This window comes from Xenopus tropicalis, chromosome 9 (genome assembly GCF_000004195.4).
Source record: "Xenopus tropicalis strain Nigerian chromosome 9, UCB_Xtro_10.0, whole genome shotgun sequence".
Taxonomy (NCBI): Eukaryota; Metazoa; Chordata; class Amphibia; order Anura; family Pipidae; genus Xenopus; species Xenopus tropicalis.
Genome location: NC_030685.2, coordinates 796070 through 818363, shown reverse-complemented (window position 1 = coordinate 818363; position 22294 = coordinate 796070). Strand labels below are relative to the sequence as shown.

The 22294-nt window shown below is 50.8% G+C and overlaps 2 protein-coding genes across 3 annotated transcripts in view; both read left to right on the top strand.

The window, feature by feature from the left end:
• LOC101734116 overlaps positions 1-22294 on the top strand; it is a 293365-nt gene that overhangs the window by 200477 nt on the left and 70594 nt on the right. The gene's annotated exons all lie outside the window — the stretch shown is intronic.
• Positions 1-22294, top strand: part of LOC108645255 (tyrosine-protein phosphatase non-receptor type substrate 1) — a 41374-nt gene that overhangs the window by 14546 nt on the left and 4534 nt on the right. For both annotated transcript variants that reach the window (XM_031893359.1, XM_031893358.1), the window contains exons 2-9: positions 14141-14470; positions 14654-14953; positions 15356-15640; positions 15994-16101; positions 16706-17026; positions 17375-17728; positions 17878-18330; positions 20776-21120. In XM_031893359.1, coding sequence (XP_031749219.1) covers positions 14141-14470; positions 14654-14953; positions 15356-15640; positions 15994-16101; positions 16706-17026; positions 17375-17728; positions 17878-18203 — 2024 coding nt within the window. In that variant the 3' untranslated portion in view covers positions 18204-18330; positions 20776-21120. The remainder of the gene's footprint in view (positions 1-14140; positions 14471-14653; positions 14954-15355; positions 15641-15993; positions 16102-16705; positions 17027-17374; positions 17729-17877; positions 18331-20775; positions 21121-22294) is intronic.

Below are 22294 nucleotides of genomic sequence, written 5' to 3'. Positions count from 1 at the left end.
GTGTGTGTGTGTGTGTGTGTGTATATATATGTATATGGGTATGTGTGTATCTATATATGTATATGGGTGTGTGTGTATCTATATATGTATATGGGTGTGTGTGTATCTATAAATGTATATGGGTGTGTGTGTATCTATATATGTATATGGGTGTGTGTGTATCTATATATGTATATGGGTGTGTGTGTGTATATATATGTATATGGGTGTGTGTGTATCTATAAATGTATATGGGTGTGTGTGTATCTATATATGTATATGGGTGTGTGTGTATCTATATATGTATATGGGTGTGTGTGTATCTATAAATGTATATGGGTGTGTGTGTATCTATATATGTATATGGGTGTGTGTGTATCTATATATGTATATGGGTGTGTGTGTGTGTGTGTGTGTGTGTGTGTGTGTGTGTATATGTATATGGGTGTGTGTGTGTGTGTATCTATAAATGTATATGGGTGTGTGTGTGTGTATGTATTATATATATATGTGTGTGTGTGTGTGTGTGTGTGTGTGTGTGATATATATAGTGTATATGGGTATGATGTGTATCTGATATACTGTATATGGGTGGATGGTTGTATCGTATACTATGTATAGATCAGGCGTGATGTGTGTATCCTATATGATGTGAGTAATGGGTGAGGTGTGGGGTGTATGATCTATATGATATAGTGGGTGTGTGTGTAGTGTGTGTGTGTGTGTGTGGTGTGTGTGTGTGTATATGTATATGGGTTGGTTTGGGCTTATCATATATTGTATATGGGTGTGTGTGTGTGTGTCTGTGTGTGTGTGTGTATCTATATATGTATATGGGTATGTGATGTCATCTATATATAGTATGATGGGTGTGTGTGTTGTATCCTATCCAACACTGATATATGGGTGTGTGTGTATGTCTATAATGTCATATGGGTGTGGTGTGTGTCTGTGTGTCGTGATGTGTATCTATATATGGTATCTGGGTATGCTGTGGTACCTCCTATATATGTACTATGGGGTGTGTGTGCGATGTAATCTATTATGTATATGGGGTGTGTGTGTATCTATATATGTATATGGGTGTGTGTGTATCTATATATGTATAGGGTGTGTGTGTATCTAAATGTATATGGTGTGTGTGTATCTATATATGTATATGGGTGTGTGTGTGTATCTATATATGTATATGGGTGTGTGTGTGTATCTATATATGTATATGGGTGTGTGTGTGTGTATCTATATAATGTATATGGGTGTGTGTTGTGTATCTATATATGTATATGGGTGTGTGTGTGTATCTATATATTATATAGGTGTGTGTGTGTGGTATCTATATATGTATATGGGTGTGTGTGTGTATCTATATATGTATATCGGTGTGTGTGTATCTATATATGTATATGGGTATGTATGTATGTATGTATGTATATATGTATATGGGTGTGTATGTGTATATATGTATATAGCACCACAGGGCTCTGCAAAGCACAAAGGGGAGGGGACCGTTATAATAGATCAGACAATGAATATATCAGTGCTTAAAGGACAAGTCAACCCAGAATATAATTTTTTTGCCCAGTAAAAGAAAACAAAACACTAAGCAACTTGCAATGGCTTTTGAGATTTGTATATATAATTCCTAATAGAAGCAGTGTTTGTCTGTCCCTTTCTATCCCTGCCCTGGGGGTCTGACTGAACACTGTAACACAACGCAGCAGCCTGAACAGAACCTGACTCACTGGGGGAGGACTGGACCCTGAAACAGTGTAACACAAGGCAGGCAGCCTGACAGACCTGACACTCACTGGGGGAAGACTGGACTCCTGAAACACAGTGTAACACAACGCAGCAGCCTGGACAGACCTGACTCACTGGGAGACTGCCCCTGAAAACAGATGTAACAGACAACGGCACGAGCAGCCTACTAGACCTGACTCGGCCTGGGGAGACCCGACCCCTGAAACAGCTGTAGACACAAGGCAGCAGGCCTGACAGACCGTGACTCCGCTGGGGGAACTGACCCTGAAACAGTTTGTAACACAACGGCAGGCAGGCCTGCGACAGACCTGATTCACTGAGGGGAGACGACCCCTGAAACAGATGGACACACAATGGCAGGCAGCCTGACAGACCGACTCGCTGGGGAGACACGCACCCCTTGAACACTGTAACACAAGCAGCAAGCCTGACAACCTGACTCGTGCCGGGGGAGACCGACCCCGCCTGAAACCATGTAAACACAAGGGCAGCAGGTCTCTACAGACCTGACTCACGTGGGAGACCTGACCCCTGAACACCGTAACAACAAGGCAGCAAAGCTTACCAGACCTGGACTCGCTGGGGAGTGACGACCCTAAACCACTGTAACCACAAGGCAGCAGCCTGAGCAAGACCCTGACTCGCTGGGGGAGACCGACCCCTGAAAACGTGTAACAGACAAGGCACAGACCTGACAGAACCTGACTCGCTTGGGGGAGACCTGACCCTGAAACACATGTAATACAAGGCAGATGCCTGACAGACACTGACTCTCCCTGCGGGGAGGACCGGACCACCTGAAACACTGTACACACAAAGGCAGCAGCACCTGACAGACGTGACTCGCTGGGGGGAGACCGACCCCTGAAACAGTGTACACAAAGGCCAGCAGCCTGACCAGACCTGACTCACTGGGGAGGCGACTGGACTGTCCTGACACACTGGTAACACAAGGGCCAGCAGCCTGACGAGACCTGACGATCGCTGGGGGAACCGACCCCTGAAACACTGTAACACAGGCGAGCCAGGCCTGAACTAGACCTGACGTCGCTGGGGCGGAGACCGCACCCCTGAAATCACTGTACCACAAGGCAGCAGCCCTGGACAGACCTGACTCGCTGGGGGAGAGACTGACCCCTGAATCCACACTGTAAACACAAGGCAGCAGCCTGACAGACCTGACTCGCTGGGGGAGGACCGACCCCTGAAACACTGTAACACAAGGCAGCAACCTGACAGACCTGACTCGCTGGGGGAGACTGACCCCGTGAAACACTGTAACACAAGGCAGCAGCCTGACAGACCTGACTCGCTGGGGGAGACTGACCCCCTGAAACAGTGTAACACAAGGCAGCAGCCTGACAGACCTGACTCGCTGGGGGAGACTGACCCCTGAAACAGTGTAACACAAGGCAGCAGCCTGACAGACCTGACTCACTGGGGGAGACTGACCCCTGAAACACTGTAACACAAGGCAGCAGCCTGACAGACCTGACTCACTGGGGGAGACTGACCCCTGAAACAGTGTAACACAAGGCAGCAGCCTGACAGACCTGACTCGCTGGGGGAGACTGACCCCTGAAACACTGTAACACAAGGCAGCAGCCTGACAGACCTGACTCGCTGGGGGAGACTGACCCCCTGAAACAGTGTAACACAAGGCAGCAGCCTGACAGACCTGACTCGCTGGGGGAGACTGACCCCCTGAAACAGTGTAACACAAGGCAGCAGCCTGACAGACCTGACTCACTGGGGGAGACTGACCCCTGAAACAGTGTAACACAAGGCAGCAGCCTGACAGACCTGACTCGCTGGGGGAGACTGACCCCTGAAACACTGTAACACAAGGCAGCAGCCTGACAGACCTGACTCGCTGGGGGAGACTGACCCCCTGAAACAGTGTAACACAAGGCAGCAGCCTGACAGACCTGACTCGCTGGGGGAGACTGACCCCTGAAACAGTGTAACACAGGGCAGCAGCCTGACAGACCTGACTCACTGGGGGAGACTGACCCCTGAAACACTGTAACACAAGGCAGCAGCCTGACAGACCTGACTCACTGGGGGAGACTGACCCCTGAAACAGTGTAACACAGGGCAGCAGCCTGACAGACCTGACTCACTGGGGGAGACTGACCCCCTGAAACAGTGTAACACAAGGCAGCAGCCTGACAGACCTGACTCGCTGGGGGAGACTGACCCCTGAAACAGTGTAACACAGGGCAGCAGCCTGACAGACCTGACTCGCTGGGGAGACTGACCCCTGAAACACTGTAACACAAGGCAGCAGCCTGACTGACCTGACTCACTGGGGAGACTGACCCCTGAAACAGTGTAACTCAAGGCAGCAGCCTGACAGACCTGACTCGCTGGGGGAGACTGACCCCTGAAACACTGTAACACAAGGCAGCAGCCTGACAGACCTGACTCGCTGGGGGAGACTGACCCCTGAAACACTGTAACACAAGGCAGCAGCCTGACAGACCTGACAGACCTGACTCGCTGGGGGAGACTGACCCCCTGAAACAGTGTAACACAAGGCAGCAGCCTGACAGACCTAACTCGCTGGGGGAGACTGACCCCTGAAACACTGTAACACAGGGCAGCAGCCTGACAGACCTGACTCGCTGGGGGAGACTGACCCCTGAAACAGTGTAACACAAGGCAGCAGCCTGACAGACCTGACTCACTGGGGGAGACTGACCCCTGAAACAGTGTAACACAAGGCAGCAGCCTGACAGACCTGACTCGCTGGGGGAGACTGACCCCTGAAACACTGTAACACAAGGCAGCAGCCTGACAGACCTGACTCGCTGGGGAGACTGACCCCTGAAACACTGTAACACAAGGCAGCAGCCTGACAGACCTGACTCGCTGGGGGAGACTGACCCTTGAAACAGTGTAACACAAGGCAGCAGCCTGACAGACCTGACTCGCTGGGGGAGACTGACCCCTGAAACAGTGTAACACAAGGCAGCAGCCTGACAGACCTGACTCGCTGGGGGAGACTGACCCCTGAAACACTGTAACACAAGACAGCAGCCTGACAGACCTGACTCGCTGAGGGAGACTGACCCCTGAAACAGTGTAACACAAGGCAGCAGCCTGACACACCTGACTCGCTGGGGGAGACCGACCCCTGAAACACTGTAACACAAGGCAGCAGCCTGACAGACCTGACTCGCTGGGGGAGACCAACCCCTGAAACAGTGTAACACAGGGCAGCAGCCTGACAGACCTGACTCGCTGGGGGAGACCAACCCCTGAAACAGTGTAACACAGGGCAGCAGCCTGACAGACCTGACTCGCTGGGGGAGACCGACCCCTGAAACACTGTAACACAATGCAGCAGCCTGACAGACCTGACTCGCTGGGGGAGACCGACCCCTAAAACACTGTAACACAAGGCAGCAGCCTGACAGACCTGACTCGCTGGGGGAGACTGACCCCTGAAACACTGTAACACAAGGCAGCAACCTGACAGACCTGACTGGCTGGGGGAGACTGACCCCTGAAACAGTGTAACACAAGGCAGCAGCCTGACAGACCTGACTCGCTGGGGGAGACTGACTCCTGAAACACTGTAACACAAGGCAGCAGCCTGACAGACCTGACTCACTGGGGGAGACTGACCCCTGAAACACAAGGCAGCAGCCTGACAGACCTGACTCGCTGGGGGAGACTGACCCCTGAAACACTGTAACACAAGGCAGCAGCCTGACAGACCTGACTCACTGGGGGAGACTGACCCCTGAAACAGTGTAACACAAGGCAGCAGCCTGACAGACCTGACTCGCTGGGGGAGACCGACTCCTGAAACACTGTAACACAAGGCAGCAGCCTGACAGACCTGTCTCACTGGAGGAGACTGACCCCTGAAACAGTGTAACACAAGGCAGCAGCCTGACAGACCTGACTCGCTGGGGGAGACCGACTCCTGAAACACTGTAACACAAGGCAGCAGCCTGACAGACCTGACTCGCTGGGGGAGACCGACCCCTGAAACAGTGTAACACAAGGCAGCAGCCTGACAGACCTGACTCACTGGGGGAGACCGACCCCTGAAACACTGTAACACAAGGCAGCAGCCTGACAGACCTGACTCGCTGGGGGAGACTGACCCCTGAAACACTGTAACACAAGGCAGCAGCCTGACAGACCTGACTCGCTGGGGGAGACTGACCCCTGAAACAGTGTAACACAAGGCAGCAGCCTGACAGACCTGACTCGCTGGGGGAGACTGACCCCTGAAACACTGTAACACAAGGCAGCAGCCTGACAGACCTGACTCGCTGGGGGAGACTGACCCCTGAAACAATGTAACACAAGGCAGCAGCCTGACAGACCTGACTCGCTGGGGGAGACTGACCCCTGAAACACTGTAACACAAGGCAGCAGCCTGACAGACCTGACTCGCTGGGGGAGACTGACCCCTGAAACAGTGTAACACAAGGCAGCAGCCTGACAGACCTGACTCGCTGGGGGAGACTGACCCCTGAAACAGTGTAACACAAGGCAGCAGCCTGACAGACCTGACTTGCTGGGGGAGACCGACCCCTGAAACAGTGTAACACAAGGCAGCAGCCTGACAGACCTGACTCACTGGGGGAGACTGACCCCTGAAACAGTGTAACACAAGGCAGCAGCCTGACAGACCTGACTCGCTGGGGGAGACTGACCCCTGAAACACTGTAACACAAGGCAGCAGCCTGACAGACCTGACTCACTGGGGGAGACTGACCCCTGAAACAATGTAACACAAGGCAGCAGCCTGACAGACCTGACTCGCTGGGGGAGACCGACCCCTGAAACACTGTAACACAAGGCAGCAGCCTGACAGACCTGACTCGCTGGGGGAGACCGACCCCTGAAACAGTGTAACACAGGGCAGCAGCCTGACAGACCTGACTCGCTGGGGGAGACCGACCCCTGAAACACTGTAACACAAGGCAGCAGCCTGACAGACCTGACTCGCTGGGGGAGACCGACCCCTGAAACACTGTAACACAAGGCAGCAGCCTGACAGACCTGACTCGCTGGGGGAGACTGACCCCTGAAACACTGTAACACAAGGCAGCAGCCTGACAGACCTGACTCGCTGGGGGAGACCGACCCCTGAAACACTGTAACACAAGGCAGCAGCCTGACAGACCTGACTCGCTGGGGGAGACCGACCCCTGAAACACTGTAACACAAGGCAGCAGCCTGACAGACCTGACTCGCTGGGGGAGACCGACCCCTGAAACACTGTAACACAAGGCAGCAGCCTGACAGACCTGACTCCCTGGGGGAGACCGACCCCTGAAACACTGTAACACAAGGCAGCAGCCTGACAGACCTGACTCGCTGGGGGAGACCGACCCCTGAAACAGTGTAACACAAGGCAGCAGCCTGACAGACCTGACTCACTGGGGGAGACTGACTCCTGAAACACTGTAACACAAGGCAGCAGCCTGACAGACCTGACTCGCTGGGGGAGACCGACCCCTGAAACACTGTAACACAAGGCAGCAGCCTGACAGACCTGACTCGCTGGGGGAGACCGACCCCTGAAACACTGTAACACAAGGCAGCAGCCTGACAGACCTGACTCGCTGGGGGAGACTGACCCCTGAAACACTGTAACACAAGGCAGCAGCCTGACAGACCTGACTCGCTGGGGGAGACCGACCCCTGAAACACTGTAACACAAGGCAGCAACCTGACAGACCTGACTCGCTGGGGGAGACTGACCCCTGAAACACTGTAACACAAGGCAGCAGCCTGACAGACCTGACTCGCTGGGGGAGACTGACCCCTGAAACAGTGTAACACAAGGCAGCAGCCTGACAGACCTGACTCACTGGGGGAGACTGACCCCTGAAACACTGTAACACAAGGCAGCAGCCTGACAGACCTGACTCACTGGGGGAGACTGACCCCTGAAACAGTGTAACACAAGGCAGCAGCCTGACAGACCTGACTCGCTGGGGGAGACTGACCCCTGAAACACTGTAACACAAGGCAGCAGCCTGACAGACCTGACTCGCTGGGGGAGACTGACCCCCTGAAACAGTGTAACACAAGGCAGCAGCCTGACAGACCTGACTCGCTGGGGGAGACTGACCCCCTGAAACAGTGTAACACAAGGCAGCAGCCTGACAGACCTGACTCACTGGGGGAGACTGACCCCTGAAACAGTGTAACACAAGGCAGCAGCCTGACAGACCTGACTCGCTGGGGGAGACTGACCCCTGAAACACTGTAACACAAGGCAGCAGCCTGACAGACCTGACTCGCTGGGGGAGACTGACCCCCTGAAACAGTGTAACACAAGGCAGCAGCCTGACAGACCTGACTCGCTGGGGGAGACTGACCCCTGAAACAGTGTAACACAGGGCAGCAGCCTGACAGACCTGACTCACTGGGGGAGACTGACCCCTGAAACACTGTAACACAAGGCAGCAGCCTGACAGACCTGACTCACTGGGGGAGACTGACCCCTGAAACAGTGTAACACAGGGCAGCAGCCTGACAGACCTGACTCACTGGGGGAGACTGACCCCCTGAAACAGTGTAACACAAGGCAGCAGCCTGACAGACCTGACTCGCTGGGGGAGACTGACCCCTGAAACAGTGTAACACAGGGCAGCAGCCTGACAGACCTGACTCGCTGGGGGAGACTGACCCCTGAAACACTGTAACACAAGGCAGCAGCCTGACTGACCTGACTCACTGGGGGAGACTGACCCCTGAAACAGTGTAACTCAAGGCAGCAGCCTGACAGACCTGACTCGCTGGGGGAGACTGACCCCTGAAACACTGTAACACAAGGCAGCAGCCTGACAGACCTGACTCGCTGGGGGAGACTGACCCCTGAAACACTGTAACACAAGGCAGCAGCCTGACAGACCTGACAGACCTGACTCGCTGGGGGAGACTGACCCCCTGAAACAGTGTAACACAAGGCAGCAGCCTGACAGACCTAACTCGCTGGGGGAGACTGACCCCTGAAACACTGTAACACAGGGCAGCAGCCTGACAGACCTGACTCGCTGGGGGAGACTGACCCCTGAAACAGTGTAACACAAGGCAGCAGCCTGACAGACCTGACTCACTGGGGGAGACTGACCCCTGAAACAGTGTAACACAAGGCAGCAGCCTGACAGACCTGACTCGCTGGGGGAGACTGACCCCTGAAACACTGTAACACAAGGCAGCAGCCTGACAGACCTGACTCGCTGGGGGAGACTGACCCCTGAAACACTGTAACACAAGGCAGCAGCCTGACAGACCTGACTCGCTGGGGGAGACTGACCCTTGAAACAGTGTAACACAAGGCAGCAGCCTGACAGACCTGACTCGCTGGGGGAGACTGACCCCTGAAACAGTGTAACACAAGGCAGCAGCCTGACAGACCTGACTCGCTGGGGGAGACTGACCCCTGAAACACTGTAACACAAGACAGCAGCCTGACAGACCTGACTCGCTGAGGGAGACTGACCCCTGAAACAGTGTAACACAAGGCAGCAGCCTGACACACCTGACTCGCTGGGGGAGACCGACCCCTGAAACACTGTAACACAAGGCAGCAGCCTGACAGACCTGACTCGCTGGGGGAGACCAACCCCTGAAACAGTGTAACACAGGGCAGCAGCCTGACAGACCTGACTCGCTGGGGGAGACCAACCCCTGAAACAGTGTAACACAGGGCAGCAGCCTGACAGACCTGACTCGCTGGGGGAGACCGACCCCTGAAACACTGTAACACAAGGCAGCAGCCTGACAGACCTGACTCGCTGGGGGAGACCGACCCCTAAAACACTGTAACACAAGGCAGCAGCCTGACAGACCTGACTCGCTGGGGGAGACTGACCCCTGAAACACTGTAACACAAGGCAGCAACCTGACAGACCTGACTGGCTGGGGGAGACTGACCCCTGAAACAGTGTAACACAAGGCAGCAGCCTGACAGACCTGACTCGCTGGGGGAGACTGACTCCTGAAACACTGTAACACAAGGCAGCAGCCTGACAGACCTGACTCACTGGGGGAGACTGACCCCTGAAAACACAAGGCAGCAGCCTGACAGACCTGACTCGCTGGGGGAGACTGACCCCTGAAACACTGTAACACAAGGCAGCAGCCTGACAGACCTGACTCACTGGGGGAGACTGACCCCTGAAACAGTGTAACACAAGGCAGCAGCCTGACAGACCTGACTCGCTGGGGGAGACCGACTCCTGAAAACACTGTAACACAAGGCAGCAGCCTGACAGACCTGTCTCACTGGAGGAGACTGACCCCTGAAACAGTGTAACACAAGGCAGCAGCCTGACAGACCTGACTCGCTGGGGGAGACCGACTCCTGAAACACTGTAACACAAGGCAGCAGCCTGACAGACCTGACTCGCTGGGGGAGACCGACCCCTGAAACAGTGTAACACAAGGCAGCAGCCTGACAGACCTGACTCACTGGGGGAGACCGACCCCTGAAACACTGTAACACAAGGCAGCAGCCTGACAGACCTGACTCGCTGGGGGAGACTGACCCCTGAAACACTGTAACACAAGGCAGCAGCCTGACAGACCTGACTCGCTGGGGGAGACTGACCCCTGAAACAGTGTAACACAAGGCAGCAGCCTGACAGACCTGACTCGCTGGGGGAGACTGACCCCTGAAACACTGTAACACAAGGCAGCAGCCTGACAGACCTGACTCGCTGGGGGAGACTGACCCCTGAAACAATGTAACACAAGGCAGCAGCCTGACAGACCTGACTCGCTGGGGGAGACTGACCCCTGAAACACTGTAACACAAGGCAGCAGCCTGACAGACCTGACTCGCTGGGGGAGACTGACCCCTGAAACAGTGTAACACAAGGCAGCAGCCTGACAGACCTGACTCGCTGGGGGAGACTGACCCCTGAAACAGTGTAACACAAGGCAGCAGCCTGACAGACCTGACTTGCTGGGGGAGACCGACCCCTGAAACAGTGTAACACAAGGCAGCAGCCTGACAGACCTGACTCACTGGGGGAGACTGACCCCTGAAACAGTGTAACACAAGGCAGCAGCCTGACAGACCTGACTCGCTGGGGGAGACTGACCCCTGAAACAATGTAACATGTCCTTTAAGTGCTTACTGTTTCAATTCATGGTTTGGATGAGGTCCCTGTCTCAGAGAGCTTACAATCTATTAGAAGGAGGTGACAGAAAAAGAAAGGGGTGGGGAAAAGTGAGGAGAGTGTTACTGCAGAGGAGACTGGTGCAGTATTTCCTATAGAAGGAGAGATCTTGAAGGAGATACCTAGAAGGGAATATCTGGAAGGAGATACCTAGAAGGGAATATCTAGAAGGAGATACCTAGAAGGGAATATCTAGAAGGAGATACCTAGAAGGGAATATCTAGAAGGAGATACCTAGAAGGGAATATCTAGAAGGAGATACCTAGAAGGGAATATCTAGAAGGAGATACCTAGAAGGGAATATCTAGAAGGAGATACCTAGAAGGGAATATCTAGAAGGAGATACCTAGAAGGGAATATCTAGAAGGAGATACCTAGAAGGGAATATCTAGAAGGAGATACCTAGAAGGGAATATCTGGAAGGAGATACCTAGAAGGGAATATCTGGAAGGAGATACCTAGAAGGGAATATCTGGAAGGAGATACCTAGAAGGGAATATCTAGAAGGAGATACCTAGAAGGGAATATCTAGAAGGATATACTTAGAAGGGAATATCTAGAAGGAGATACCTAGAAGGGAATACCTAGAAGGAGATACCTAGAAGGGAATATCTAGAAGGAGATACCTAGAAGGAGATACCTAGAAGGGAATATCTGGAAGGAGATACCTAGAAGGGAATATCTAGAAGGAGATACCTAGAAGGGAATATCTAGAAGGAGATACCTAGAAGGGAATATCTAGAAGGAGATACTTAGAAGGGAATATCTAGAAGGAGATACCTAGAAGGGAATACCTAGAAGGAGATACCTAGAAGGGAATATCTAGAAGGAGATACCTAGAAGGAGATACCTAGAAGGGAATATCTGGAAGGAGATACCTAGAAGGGAATATCTAGAAGGAGATACCTAGAAGGGAATATCTAGAAGGAGATATCTAGAAGGGAATATCTGGAAGGAGATACCTAGAAAGGAATATCTGGAAGGAGATACCTAGAAGGGAATATCTAGAAGGAGATACCTAGAAGGGAATATCTAGAAGGAGATACCTAGAAGGGAATATCTAGAAGGAGATACCTAGAAGGGAATATCTAGAAGGAGATACCTAGAAGGGAATATCTAGAAGGAGATACCTAGAAGGGAATATCTAGAAGGAGATACCTAGAAGGGAATATCTAGAAGGAGATACCTAGAAGGGAATATCTAGAAGGAGATACCTAGAAGGGAATATCTAGAAGGAGATACCTAGAAGGGAATATCTGGAAGGAGATACCTAGAAGGGAATATCTGGAAGGAGATACCTAGAAGGGAATATCTGGAAGGAGATACCTAGAAGGGAATATCTAGAAGGAGATACCTAGAAGGGAATATCTAGAAGGATATACTTAGAAGGGAATATCTAGAAGGAGATACCTAGAAGGGAATACCTAGAAGGAGATACCTAGAAGGGAATATCTAGAAGGAGATACCTAGAAGGAGATACCTAGAAGGGAATATCTGGAAGGAGATACCTAGAAGGGAATATCTAGAAGGAGATACCTAGAAGGGAATATCTAGAAGGAGATACTTAGAAGGGAATATCTAGAAGGAGATACCTAGAAGGGAATACCTAGAAGGAGATACCTAGAAGGGAATATCTAGAAGGAGATACCTAGAAGGAGATACCTAGAAGGGAATATCTGGAAGGAGATACCTAGAAGGGAATATCTAGAAGGAGATACCTAGAAGGGAATATCTAGAAGGAGATATCTAGAAGGGAATATCTGGAAGGAGATACCTAGAAAGGAATATCTGGAAGGAGATACCTAGAAGGGAATATCTAGAGCCACCCATTTTACAGGGCAACTCTGTACCCCACACGTATCTATAACCTTTGGCTGCAGATTAAAAATTAAACTCGACTTCCCGTTTGGTGCCGGTGAGGACGGAGGCTCAGGGATAAAGCTCCTGTTTCCCGTGGGTCAGAAATCTGCATTAAAAGGCTGCTGTATATAAAGATTTTACACATACGTTTCCCCTGAGGTGGAAGAGAAGCAGCGACAGGCAGACTTTTAACAGTATCTGCATCGAGTTGCAACATTTGTTATAGGCTGTATGTAATGGCCTCTGCCTGAGCCTCATCTCTTGAGGTGGAATTAAAGCCTGACACAGTATCAGGTGCGCAGTATGGAGTCATTTAAGCCTTTCAGTCTGAGAACCTTTTAGGGTCACATTCTGTTCAGGTTCTTGTTTCTTTGGCTTTGGCCAGTTGTCCATTTGTATCTCCTGAACTGCTTTCAGCACATCGTCCTTTTGGGTTTCCTTTTAGGTTTTGTAGCAGTTCAGGACTTACTGTTTCTATGCACTGCATCAACTGAACCACTTCCTAATCAAAATGTTCTTCTTCATCATCTGTGCTTTTGGCATCAACTGCCCCGGATAGAGTGCCAGCAGTGGGCATCAGTTCCCCGGGGGCACGTGGTAACCCCCTCTGTAGCCGGGCAGGAGTCTCTGCCCAATGGGCCCTGACACAATGACTGGCACAGACTCATGCACTTTCCATTGGCCCCATAAATGTGCATTTTTTGGAATATATTTCCCAATGGCTGCATCTGTGCAAATACAAATTGTTTCTGGAATAAATTCCCTTTTCAGATAATTGTATCCCTTGAATATAAAGCTAAATAACATTGCAAAGCTGTAACTAAATGGGAATGTACACAATAAAACAGGACTGGTCAGGCTTTAGTATCATGAGTGGATATGAGCAGAGGTTGGTGGGAGATGTGGTTCTGCTCCCCCAATGCTCCATCTTCCCATGGGAGACTCAGTAGATCATTGTCTTCTGCCCAATGTTCTGCCCAGCTGTGATGTGATTGGACAGTAGTCATCTGTCATCTGAAATAACTCAATGCAACACTGATTGGCCAGAAAGGTTAAAATGAGCCAAATATCCCCATCATATCATTGAATGTATGGACATATTTATAAACCAGGAATTGCCCCCAAAACCCTTTACTTGGAACATCCAAAATGACTATATAAACCACAAATGAGTTTTTTGGGGGTGCCCATTCCTATAGTTACAGCTCTTTGGAAAGCACCCTGTATTTAGTGCAATAATCCCACACAAACCTGCCCCAGAACATAAATGAAGAGTTAGACTTTCCCATTCTCAAAACCTCCCAACCAATCACTGTTTAGCTCTCATCCCTAGAGAAGGCTCCTCCCATATCTCTATGCTTCCTTGATTCCAGGGGCGGCTCTAGAGCTGACGGCTCCTCCCACCCACCGAGCAACATTAGGAGCTGATACCCTGATTCCCTGCACATTCCGAGTAGAGACCCCACCTGTGGACCCCCGACACCTGGCGATATTCTGGTACTTTCAGGATAAGGAGATCTTTAATGTCATAAGTACAGTGGGGAGCTCTAACCCCAGACTGTCCCTAAACAGAGACACCATCAGGGCCGGAGTCGCTTCCCTCTCTATCGCTAACGTTGAGATATCGGATGGGGGGCTGTACAGATGCTCGGTGCTTTACAGCCCGGACAGGAGGTACAAGGAAGTCCGACTTGATATTCAGGGTAAGAACTGACATTTTCTGAACCAATAAAAACCTTAAATTTTATATTTATCTTTGCTGTATTTCTAGTTATTACACTTTATAGTAAATCCAGATTGTACTCACTGTAACTAGAGATACAATAAATAAATAAAACTTCGCACTATTTGTTTCTGAACCTGAGATTTGTTTCTCCCCGACACAGCGCCCCCCAGGATCACTCTCACTAATAATATTGTTATTAAGGATAAGGAGAGCGCCCTGAGTGGCGCCATTACTGGGTTCTACCCCGTGGACATTGACATTAAATGGCTCAGGGAGGGGGAGATACTGGCTGGTGGGACTGAGCTCCCCCCCCAGAGAAATGCAGATGGTACATACCGAGTGACCAGCACAGTGACCATTGTACCCACCGAGGGGAACAGGAACCAGAACTTCTCTATCCGGGTCCAACATGAGTCTCTCTCTGCCCCATTACAGGAGGATTTCCAGCTGCTCTATGGAGGTAACGATGGTTCTATAATGGGTAAAACTCTAGTTGTTCCAGAAGAGACAGTATAATAAATGGGCATAACCCAAATAGCTCTTTAGTTTCTACAGCAACAGTGCCCCCTGCTTGTTAGAAATATGGCTGACATGCACCCTCACTGTACCTGGCAGCCTGCTGTAACTCCTCCCACAGGTAGTGCTGGGCGGGGCTATCACAGGCAGGAACACCTTTTTCTGAATCTAAAACCCCCCCATGGTCTAACTTCTGCCTTTCCATGGGGCATAACAATTGGTTGCTATGGGTTACTATAGGCAAACTTAGCACCCTTTATTACATAACCCCCTTAAGCGTTCATTTCGCGCTCCCGCCCCACATTCTGTGATTCTAAATTAACGTAATTCTGTGTCTTTGTTCCAGCTCTTCCCTCAGCCGCCATCTTGTATGAACCATTTAAACTGAACATGCAGCAGATCCTGACATGCCGAGTGTGGGGGTTTTACCCAGAATCCATCACAGTGAATTGGTTTGTGAATGGAACGCGGGTGGAAAGTGCTACAGTTCGGAGAGTTAATGGTTCTGCTGTGGAGTCCAAATTCCTGTTCCTCCCAGAAGCTGAGACCAGAGGAACAGAACTGAGCTGTGAGGTGCAACACAAGACCCTGCCGGAACCCCTGGTGCAAACACTGCTGGTGCAAATCCCCGGTGAGACATCTTGGGGTTCTTCTACAGCCTTTAGCATGGATACAAACTGGTGTGTAATAGAGAGCGATGTACATAGATTTATATATAAAGAGATCAGTTAAACAAAAAGGAATAAGATGGACATTCAGGGAGGGCTGCGCTTTCTCTATTCTCCTATAGATTGTAAGCTCTAATGAGCAGGAACCGCTATATCTCCTGTATCTGCAGCAGTGTGTGCCCTCTGTATGTTGTACAGTTATACAGAATATATCCGCACTATACAAATACTTCTGAATTATATTCATAATGGTAATATTCTGTATCTGCCCCTGTGTCCCTGTAATATATATATATCTGTCTCTGCCCCCCTACAGATGTGAGTGTGAGGCACCGGGGGGCCGTGCGCGTTGCTGCTATTCTCACCCTACTTATAGCTGGAGTCGTATTTATTGTTACATATTATATTATCCAGCAGAGAAAGTGTAAGTACATTATGTGCCATTGTGTGTAATGTGTATATTGTGTCTCCTCTCCTCTCCGTGTTACCCGCCGGCCCCTGTCTCCCCCAGTGTGTTACCCACCGGCCCCTGTCTCCCCCAGTGTATTACCCGCCGGCCCCTGTCCCCCCCAGTGTGTTACCCGCCGGCCCCTGTCTCCCCCAGTGTGTTACCCGCCGGCCCCTGTCCCCCCCAGTGTGTTACCCGCCGGCCCCTGTCTCCCCCAGTGTATTACCCGCCGGCCCCTGTCCCCCCCAGTGTGTTACCCGCCGGCCCCTGTCTCCCCCAGTGTGTTACCCGCCGGCCCCTGTCTCCCCCCAGTGTATTACCCGCCGGCCCCTGTCCCCCCCAGTGTGTTACCCGCCGGCCCCTGTCTCCCCCAGTATGTTATCCGCCGGCCCTTGTCCCCCCCAGTCTGTTACCCGCCGGCCCCTGTCTCCCCCCAGTCTGTTACCCTCCGGCCATTGTCCCCCCCAGTGTATCAGTATAAGGATTTATTTAGATGTAGATGTTACATAGATATACTGACAGAACATTATTATGGCTGAATCTGATCCGGTTGCGGCTCCATCTGCTGCTTGTGTTACAGACCAACCGAAGGTGAGAGAAATCGTGCGCTCAGACTATGGGGTATTTAGCTTAGAAGCAGACAATTTCTCCCCTAAAGAAATCACCATTTCATGGGAGGTGGCACAGCCGGCGGGAAGCGCTAAGTACCAACCTCTCGGGGCTTCTCCTCTCATGAGTGCCAACCAAGATGGCAGCTTCAATGTTACCAGCACCTGTGAGCACCTGAGAGATAAAGTGAGTGGGAATGAGCCCTTCTCCCTCCGGGCCACCGTACAACATGCGCGGCTGAAACAGGCGGTTTGTAAGGAATGGAACAGTGATAATGAGGAATATCAGAAATGTAAGTGATACTGCGTGGGGGGATATGGCTATAAGGGGGGCGTATAACAGATTGGGCAGCTGTACCCCAAGGTGTTACAGAGGGTAAAGCCATACACGGGTAGATTTAAAGTGATACCGACATGAAAAAACTACTTTTGAAAATATTAATGTACATTAAAATCTTTTGTAAGTAATTGTTACTAGAAGTTCCTAAACCTGACTGTCACCTCTCAGCCTGTCAGTTACAGCTTCTAATGCTAACGGGCTCCTGCGGAACCAATATGGCCGCCCCCTCATAGAGGAACATGGGGGATCAGATAGGGAATATAAATATATATAATATATCTACATGTTCCTTTTCATGCAGATCTCCTGTCGGTGCCGGTGATGGGGGAAATAACCCGCCCAACTCTGTACCATAACAAGGAGGCCGCCCTACTGTGTCCCATCTCTGGGTTTTTCCCCATTAATCTAACTGTCACTTGGTACAAGAAGGAGAAGGAAGGGCAGGAGTTAACCCCTTTATCACCCAGTGAGATGTACAAGATCCCAGAAATCAGTCCCCACAAACAAGAGGATAAAAAATTCACCGTTACAGCGAGTTTGGTTTTCTCTCCATCACTTACCAGGGACAATGGGGCAGAATTCATCTGCCGAGTGGCACATCCCAGCCTGGAGGGGGCGATAGAGAAGAGCTCAGGCCCAATACATGTGACACTAGGTGGGTGCTAATGTGATTATAGGGGGGTCCTGTGCCCCAGCCCAGTGCTGAACTTGCATTCCCTGAGGAATATAGAGAATATATAGAGAATATATTGGGCAGGATTTACTCATCAATCTCTTTTGTGTTTCTCCTCCCTTTGCCTCCAGCTTGTCCCAAGGTGAATGAGTTCAGAATCGCTGGAGATTGGGGTCTCTCCTTGGAGGTGGAGGAGTTTTTCCCTAGAGACATTGGAATTTCCTGGGAAGTTGTGCTGGGAAATAAAGGGAAAGTTACAAGTCTCCCATGTGAGTGCAACATTAGTGCAAATGCCGATGGGACCTATAGGGCCACAAGCGCCTGTCACTGCCTGAGGGACCAGCTGGACTCTCTGCACACTCTGAGGGTCTCTGTACAGCATGAAGCTCTGGGGGTCCCAATCTGTAAAGGCTTAACCCAAGGTAAGGGCCAAGTATATATAATATCTATGGGATAATACCATGAAGCTCTGGGGGGCCCAATCTGTAAAGGCTTAACCCAAGGTAAGGGCCAAGTATATATAATATCTATGGGATAATACCATGAAGCTCTGGGGGTCCCAATCTGTAAAGAATTAACCCAAGGTAAGGGCCAAGTATATATAATATCTATGGGATAATACCATGAAGCTCTGGGGGGCCCAATCTGTAAAGGCTTAACCCAAGGTAAGGGCCAAGTATGTATAATATATATCTGATAATACCATGAAGCTGTGGGGCCCCAATCTGTAAGGACATAACACAACATAAGGGCCAAGTATAAATAATCATTTCCCTATGGAAATACAATGCTCCAATCAGTTTATAGTTGTGACTGCAGTCGGCACTTATAGGCTGAGCCAGATGGGCAGGGAAAGGAAAGAGGGACGGAGAGTGGGAGCTTTAGTGGGACGAGGGGCATTGGGGTTCCATTCCCGATACGGGTGTCAGAATTAAGCTGTAGGAGAGGATTTTCTGCCATTTTGCCCATTTCTACCTAGAATGAAGCAGCTGCCAACTCATTTGTGCAAAACTGCAGCTTGTAAAATATAGGGTGTGCTGGTTACCCAGAAACCCACAGGAGGAACCCACAAACCTACAGAAATAACCCACAGAATGAACCCACAAACACACAGAAGGAACCCACAAACCCACAGGAGAAACCCACAAACCCCACAGGAGGAACCCACAAACCCACAGAAATAACCCACAAACCCACAGGAGGAACCCACAAACCCACAGAAATAACCCACAAACCCACAGAAGGAACCCACAAACCCACAGGAGGAACCCACAAAACCACAGAAATAACCCACAAACCCACAGGAGGAACCCACAAACCCACAGAAATAACCCACAAACCCACAGAAGGAACCCACAAACCCACAGGAGGAACCCACAAAACCACAGAAAAAACCCACAAACCCACAGAAATAACCCACAGAAATAACCCACAAACCCACAGAAGGAACCCACAAACCCACAGGAGGAACCCACAAACCCACAGAAGTAACCCACAAACCCACAGAAGATCACAATGATGAGCAGTTTCAAATAGACATTCTGGGGTCCCTGTCTGGGAGCAGAAGACAATGAACAGTAACCTTAATACAAAGCATTGGGATAAGGCACCAGTAGGCCAAAGAGAAGGGCCCAACAGAAAAAGAATGCAGAGCTGTACAGATGGTGATACACATAGAGATGGGAGGAGAAGGGATTGGAGAAGAAGCAGAAAGGTCACACAGAGAAGCAGGAGAGAGGGAGCAGAGCAGGAGATGGAGAGGCTGAGGAGGGGGGACCAGCTGGGCATGGAGAGAAGCTGTTGGGTGAGGCTACATGTTGGGATGCAGGGGGTATGGGGGGCAGATGGGGGGGCAGAAGGGCTGAATACAGGAGAGAGTAAGAAGTCTTCCTCAAAAGCCCATCAATTGGGGGGTGTTTAAGGTGAGGCACAGAAGATGTAAGTGGAATCAGATAGGTAGATATGAGTGAGAGGTTGGTGAAGCTACAAAATAAGAACCTAAAGCCTCACATTGTGCTACTGACAAAGGGAATTGGGATGAAACAATCTGTACCCCAATACCCCCCTCCTGAACTTTTGCACCAAATGGTATGTAAATAATAACCTTTGCTCTATGTGTTTCATGTTGTGTAGCCTGAACCCCTACCCTCCCCAGGTAACCGACCCGTACTGTAAGGGCAAACAGAACCAGAACCCCCAGGCCCCAAGTCCCCTAATAACAGCTGTGCCCTGTCTGCAACCTTCAAGCAGACTGAACTGGGCATGCTCACCAACTAGCACCCCATTGGCCCAGCAGCATTAGCTGTGATTGGTACTATTGAAATTCAGATTTGGATTGGCCCCTACAATGTCCCACCCGGAATATAATGAAGGGTGAGGCATGCTGGGAGCTGTAGTCCAGCAACAACAGGGTTGGATTCTTAAAGCAATATTGCCCAATAAAACTTTCCCAGCTCTCTAGGGCTAATTAACATGCAAAAGAATCCTCCAATGAGAATCCCAGCTACTGATCTGTGGCAATAAAACTTGTATTTGTAAAGGTAACTGCCCTTCTAGGGATGCACCAAATCCACTGTTATGGATTCAGCCGAACCCCAAATCCTTTGTGAAAGATTCGGCCAAATTCCGAACCAAATTAGTCTAAGGAAGAGTTAAAGTGAAATATTTTTTCAACTTTTGTGATTTTGTGACAAAAAGTCACATGATTGTAAGGATTCAGATTTGGTTCGGTCGGGTATGTTGATTTGCACCCCCACCTCTCACCCCCAAATGTAAATATCTGTAACATATTATTTGCCAGGGACTGTGCGACGGGGATAAAGTTAAAAAAAATGATTAATAATAAAGAAACATGGGAATTTGGCCCAGAGTGTGAATCTGTAGGAATCCCCAATGGGAAATATCCCTGTGCTCATTCACATTTCATTATTCTCCCATCCAATCACTGGGCAGTTTATTTATTCACTGACTTTCATTGGTGAGGGTTCCTGTACCAATCAGAACTCATAAAAATTCTCTTTCCTCTGCAGATTTCCCATGGTGCCCAGAGGTGGGAGAGATACTGGTACCGGATCTGATTGCGGGTGAAGAAACCCAACTGACATGTAACATCTCCAACTACTTCCCTGATGCACTGACTGTCACCTGGTATAAACAGAAAAAGGGCAGTGAGGAACTGGAGGCAGCTACACAATATCATAGGTACCAACCCGACTCTGTGTCCCAGTACCAAGCGGATCGGACTCTCACCTGTACGGCAACTTTGGCTTTCTCTCCAAACAATGAGGAACATGGGGCAGCATTTATCTGCAGAGTGGCACATCCCAGCCTGGGGGAGGCGATAGAGAGGCGCACAGCACCATTATATGTGAGGGGTGAGTACCCCCTAATAACCCACTGGCACCCACTGACCTACAGAGTGGCACATCCCAGCCTGGGGGGGGGATAGAGAGGCACAGCACCATTATATGTGAGGGGTGAGTACCCCCTAATAACCCACTGGCACCCACTGACCTACAGAGTGGTACATCCCAGCCTGGGGAGGGGATAGAGAGGCACAGCACCATTATATGTGAGGGGTGAGTACCCCCTAATAACCCACTGGCACCCACTGACCTACAGAGTGGCACATCCCAGCCTGGGGGGGGGGATAGAGAGGCACAGCGCCATTATATGTGAGGGGTGAGTACCCCCTAATAACCCACTGGCACCCACTGACCTACAGAGTGGTACATCCCAGCCTGGGGAGGGGATAGAGAGGCACAGCACCATTATATGTGAGGGGTGAGTACCCCCTAATAACCCACTGGCACCCACTGACCTACAGAGTGGTACATCCCAGCCTGGGGGGGGGATAGAGAGGCACAGCACCATTATATGTGAGGGGTGAGTACCCCCTAATAACCCACTGGCACCCACTGACCTACAGAGTGGCACATCCCAGCCTGGGGAGGGGATAGAGAGGCACAGCACCATTATATGTGAGGGGTGAGTACCCCCTAATAACCCACTGGCACCCACTGACCTACAGAGTGGCACATCCCAGCCTGGGGGGGGGATAGAGAGGCACAGCACCATTATATGTGAGGGGTGAGTACCCCCTAATAACCCACTGGCACCCACTGACCTACAGAGTGGTACATCCCAGCCTGGGGGGGGGATAGAGAGGCACAGCACCATTATATGTGAGGGGTGAGTACCCCCTAATAACCCACTGGCACCCACTGACCTACAGAGTGGTACATCCCAGCCTGGGGGGGATAGAGGGGCACAGCACCATTATATGTGAGGGGTGAGTACCCCCTAATAACCCACTGGCACCCACTGACCTACAGAGTGGTACATCCCAGCCTGGGGGAGGGGATAGAGAGGCACACAGCACCATTATATGTGAGGGGTGAGTACCCCCTAATAACCCACTGGCACCCACTGACCTACAGAGTGGTACATCCCAGCCTGGGGGAGGGGATAGAGAGGCGCACAGCACCATTATATGTGAGGGGTGAGTACCCCCTAATAACCCACTGGCACCCACTGACCTACAGAGTG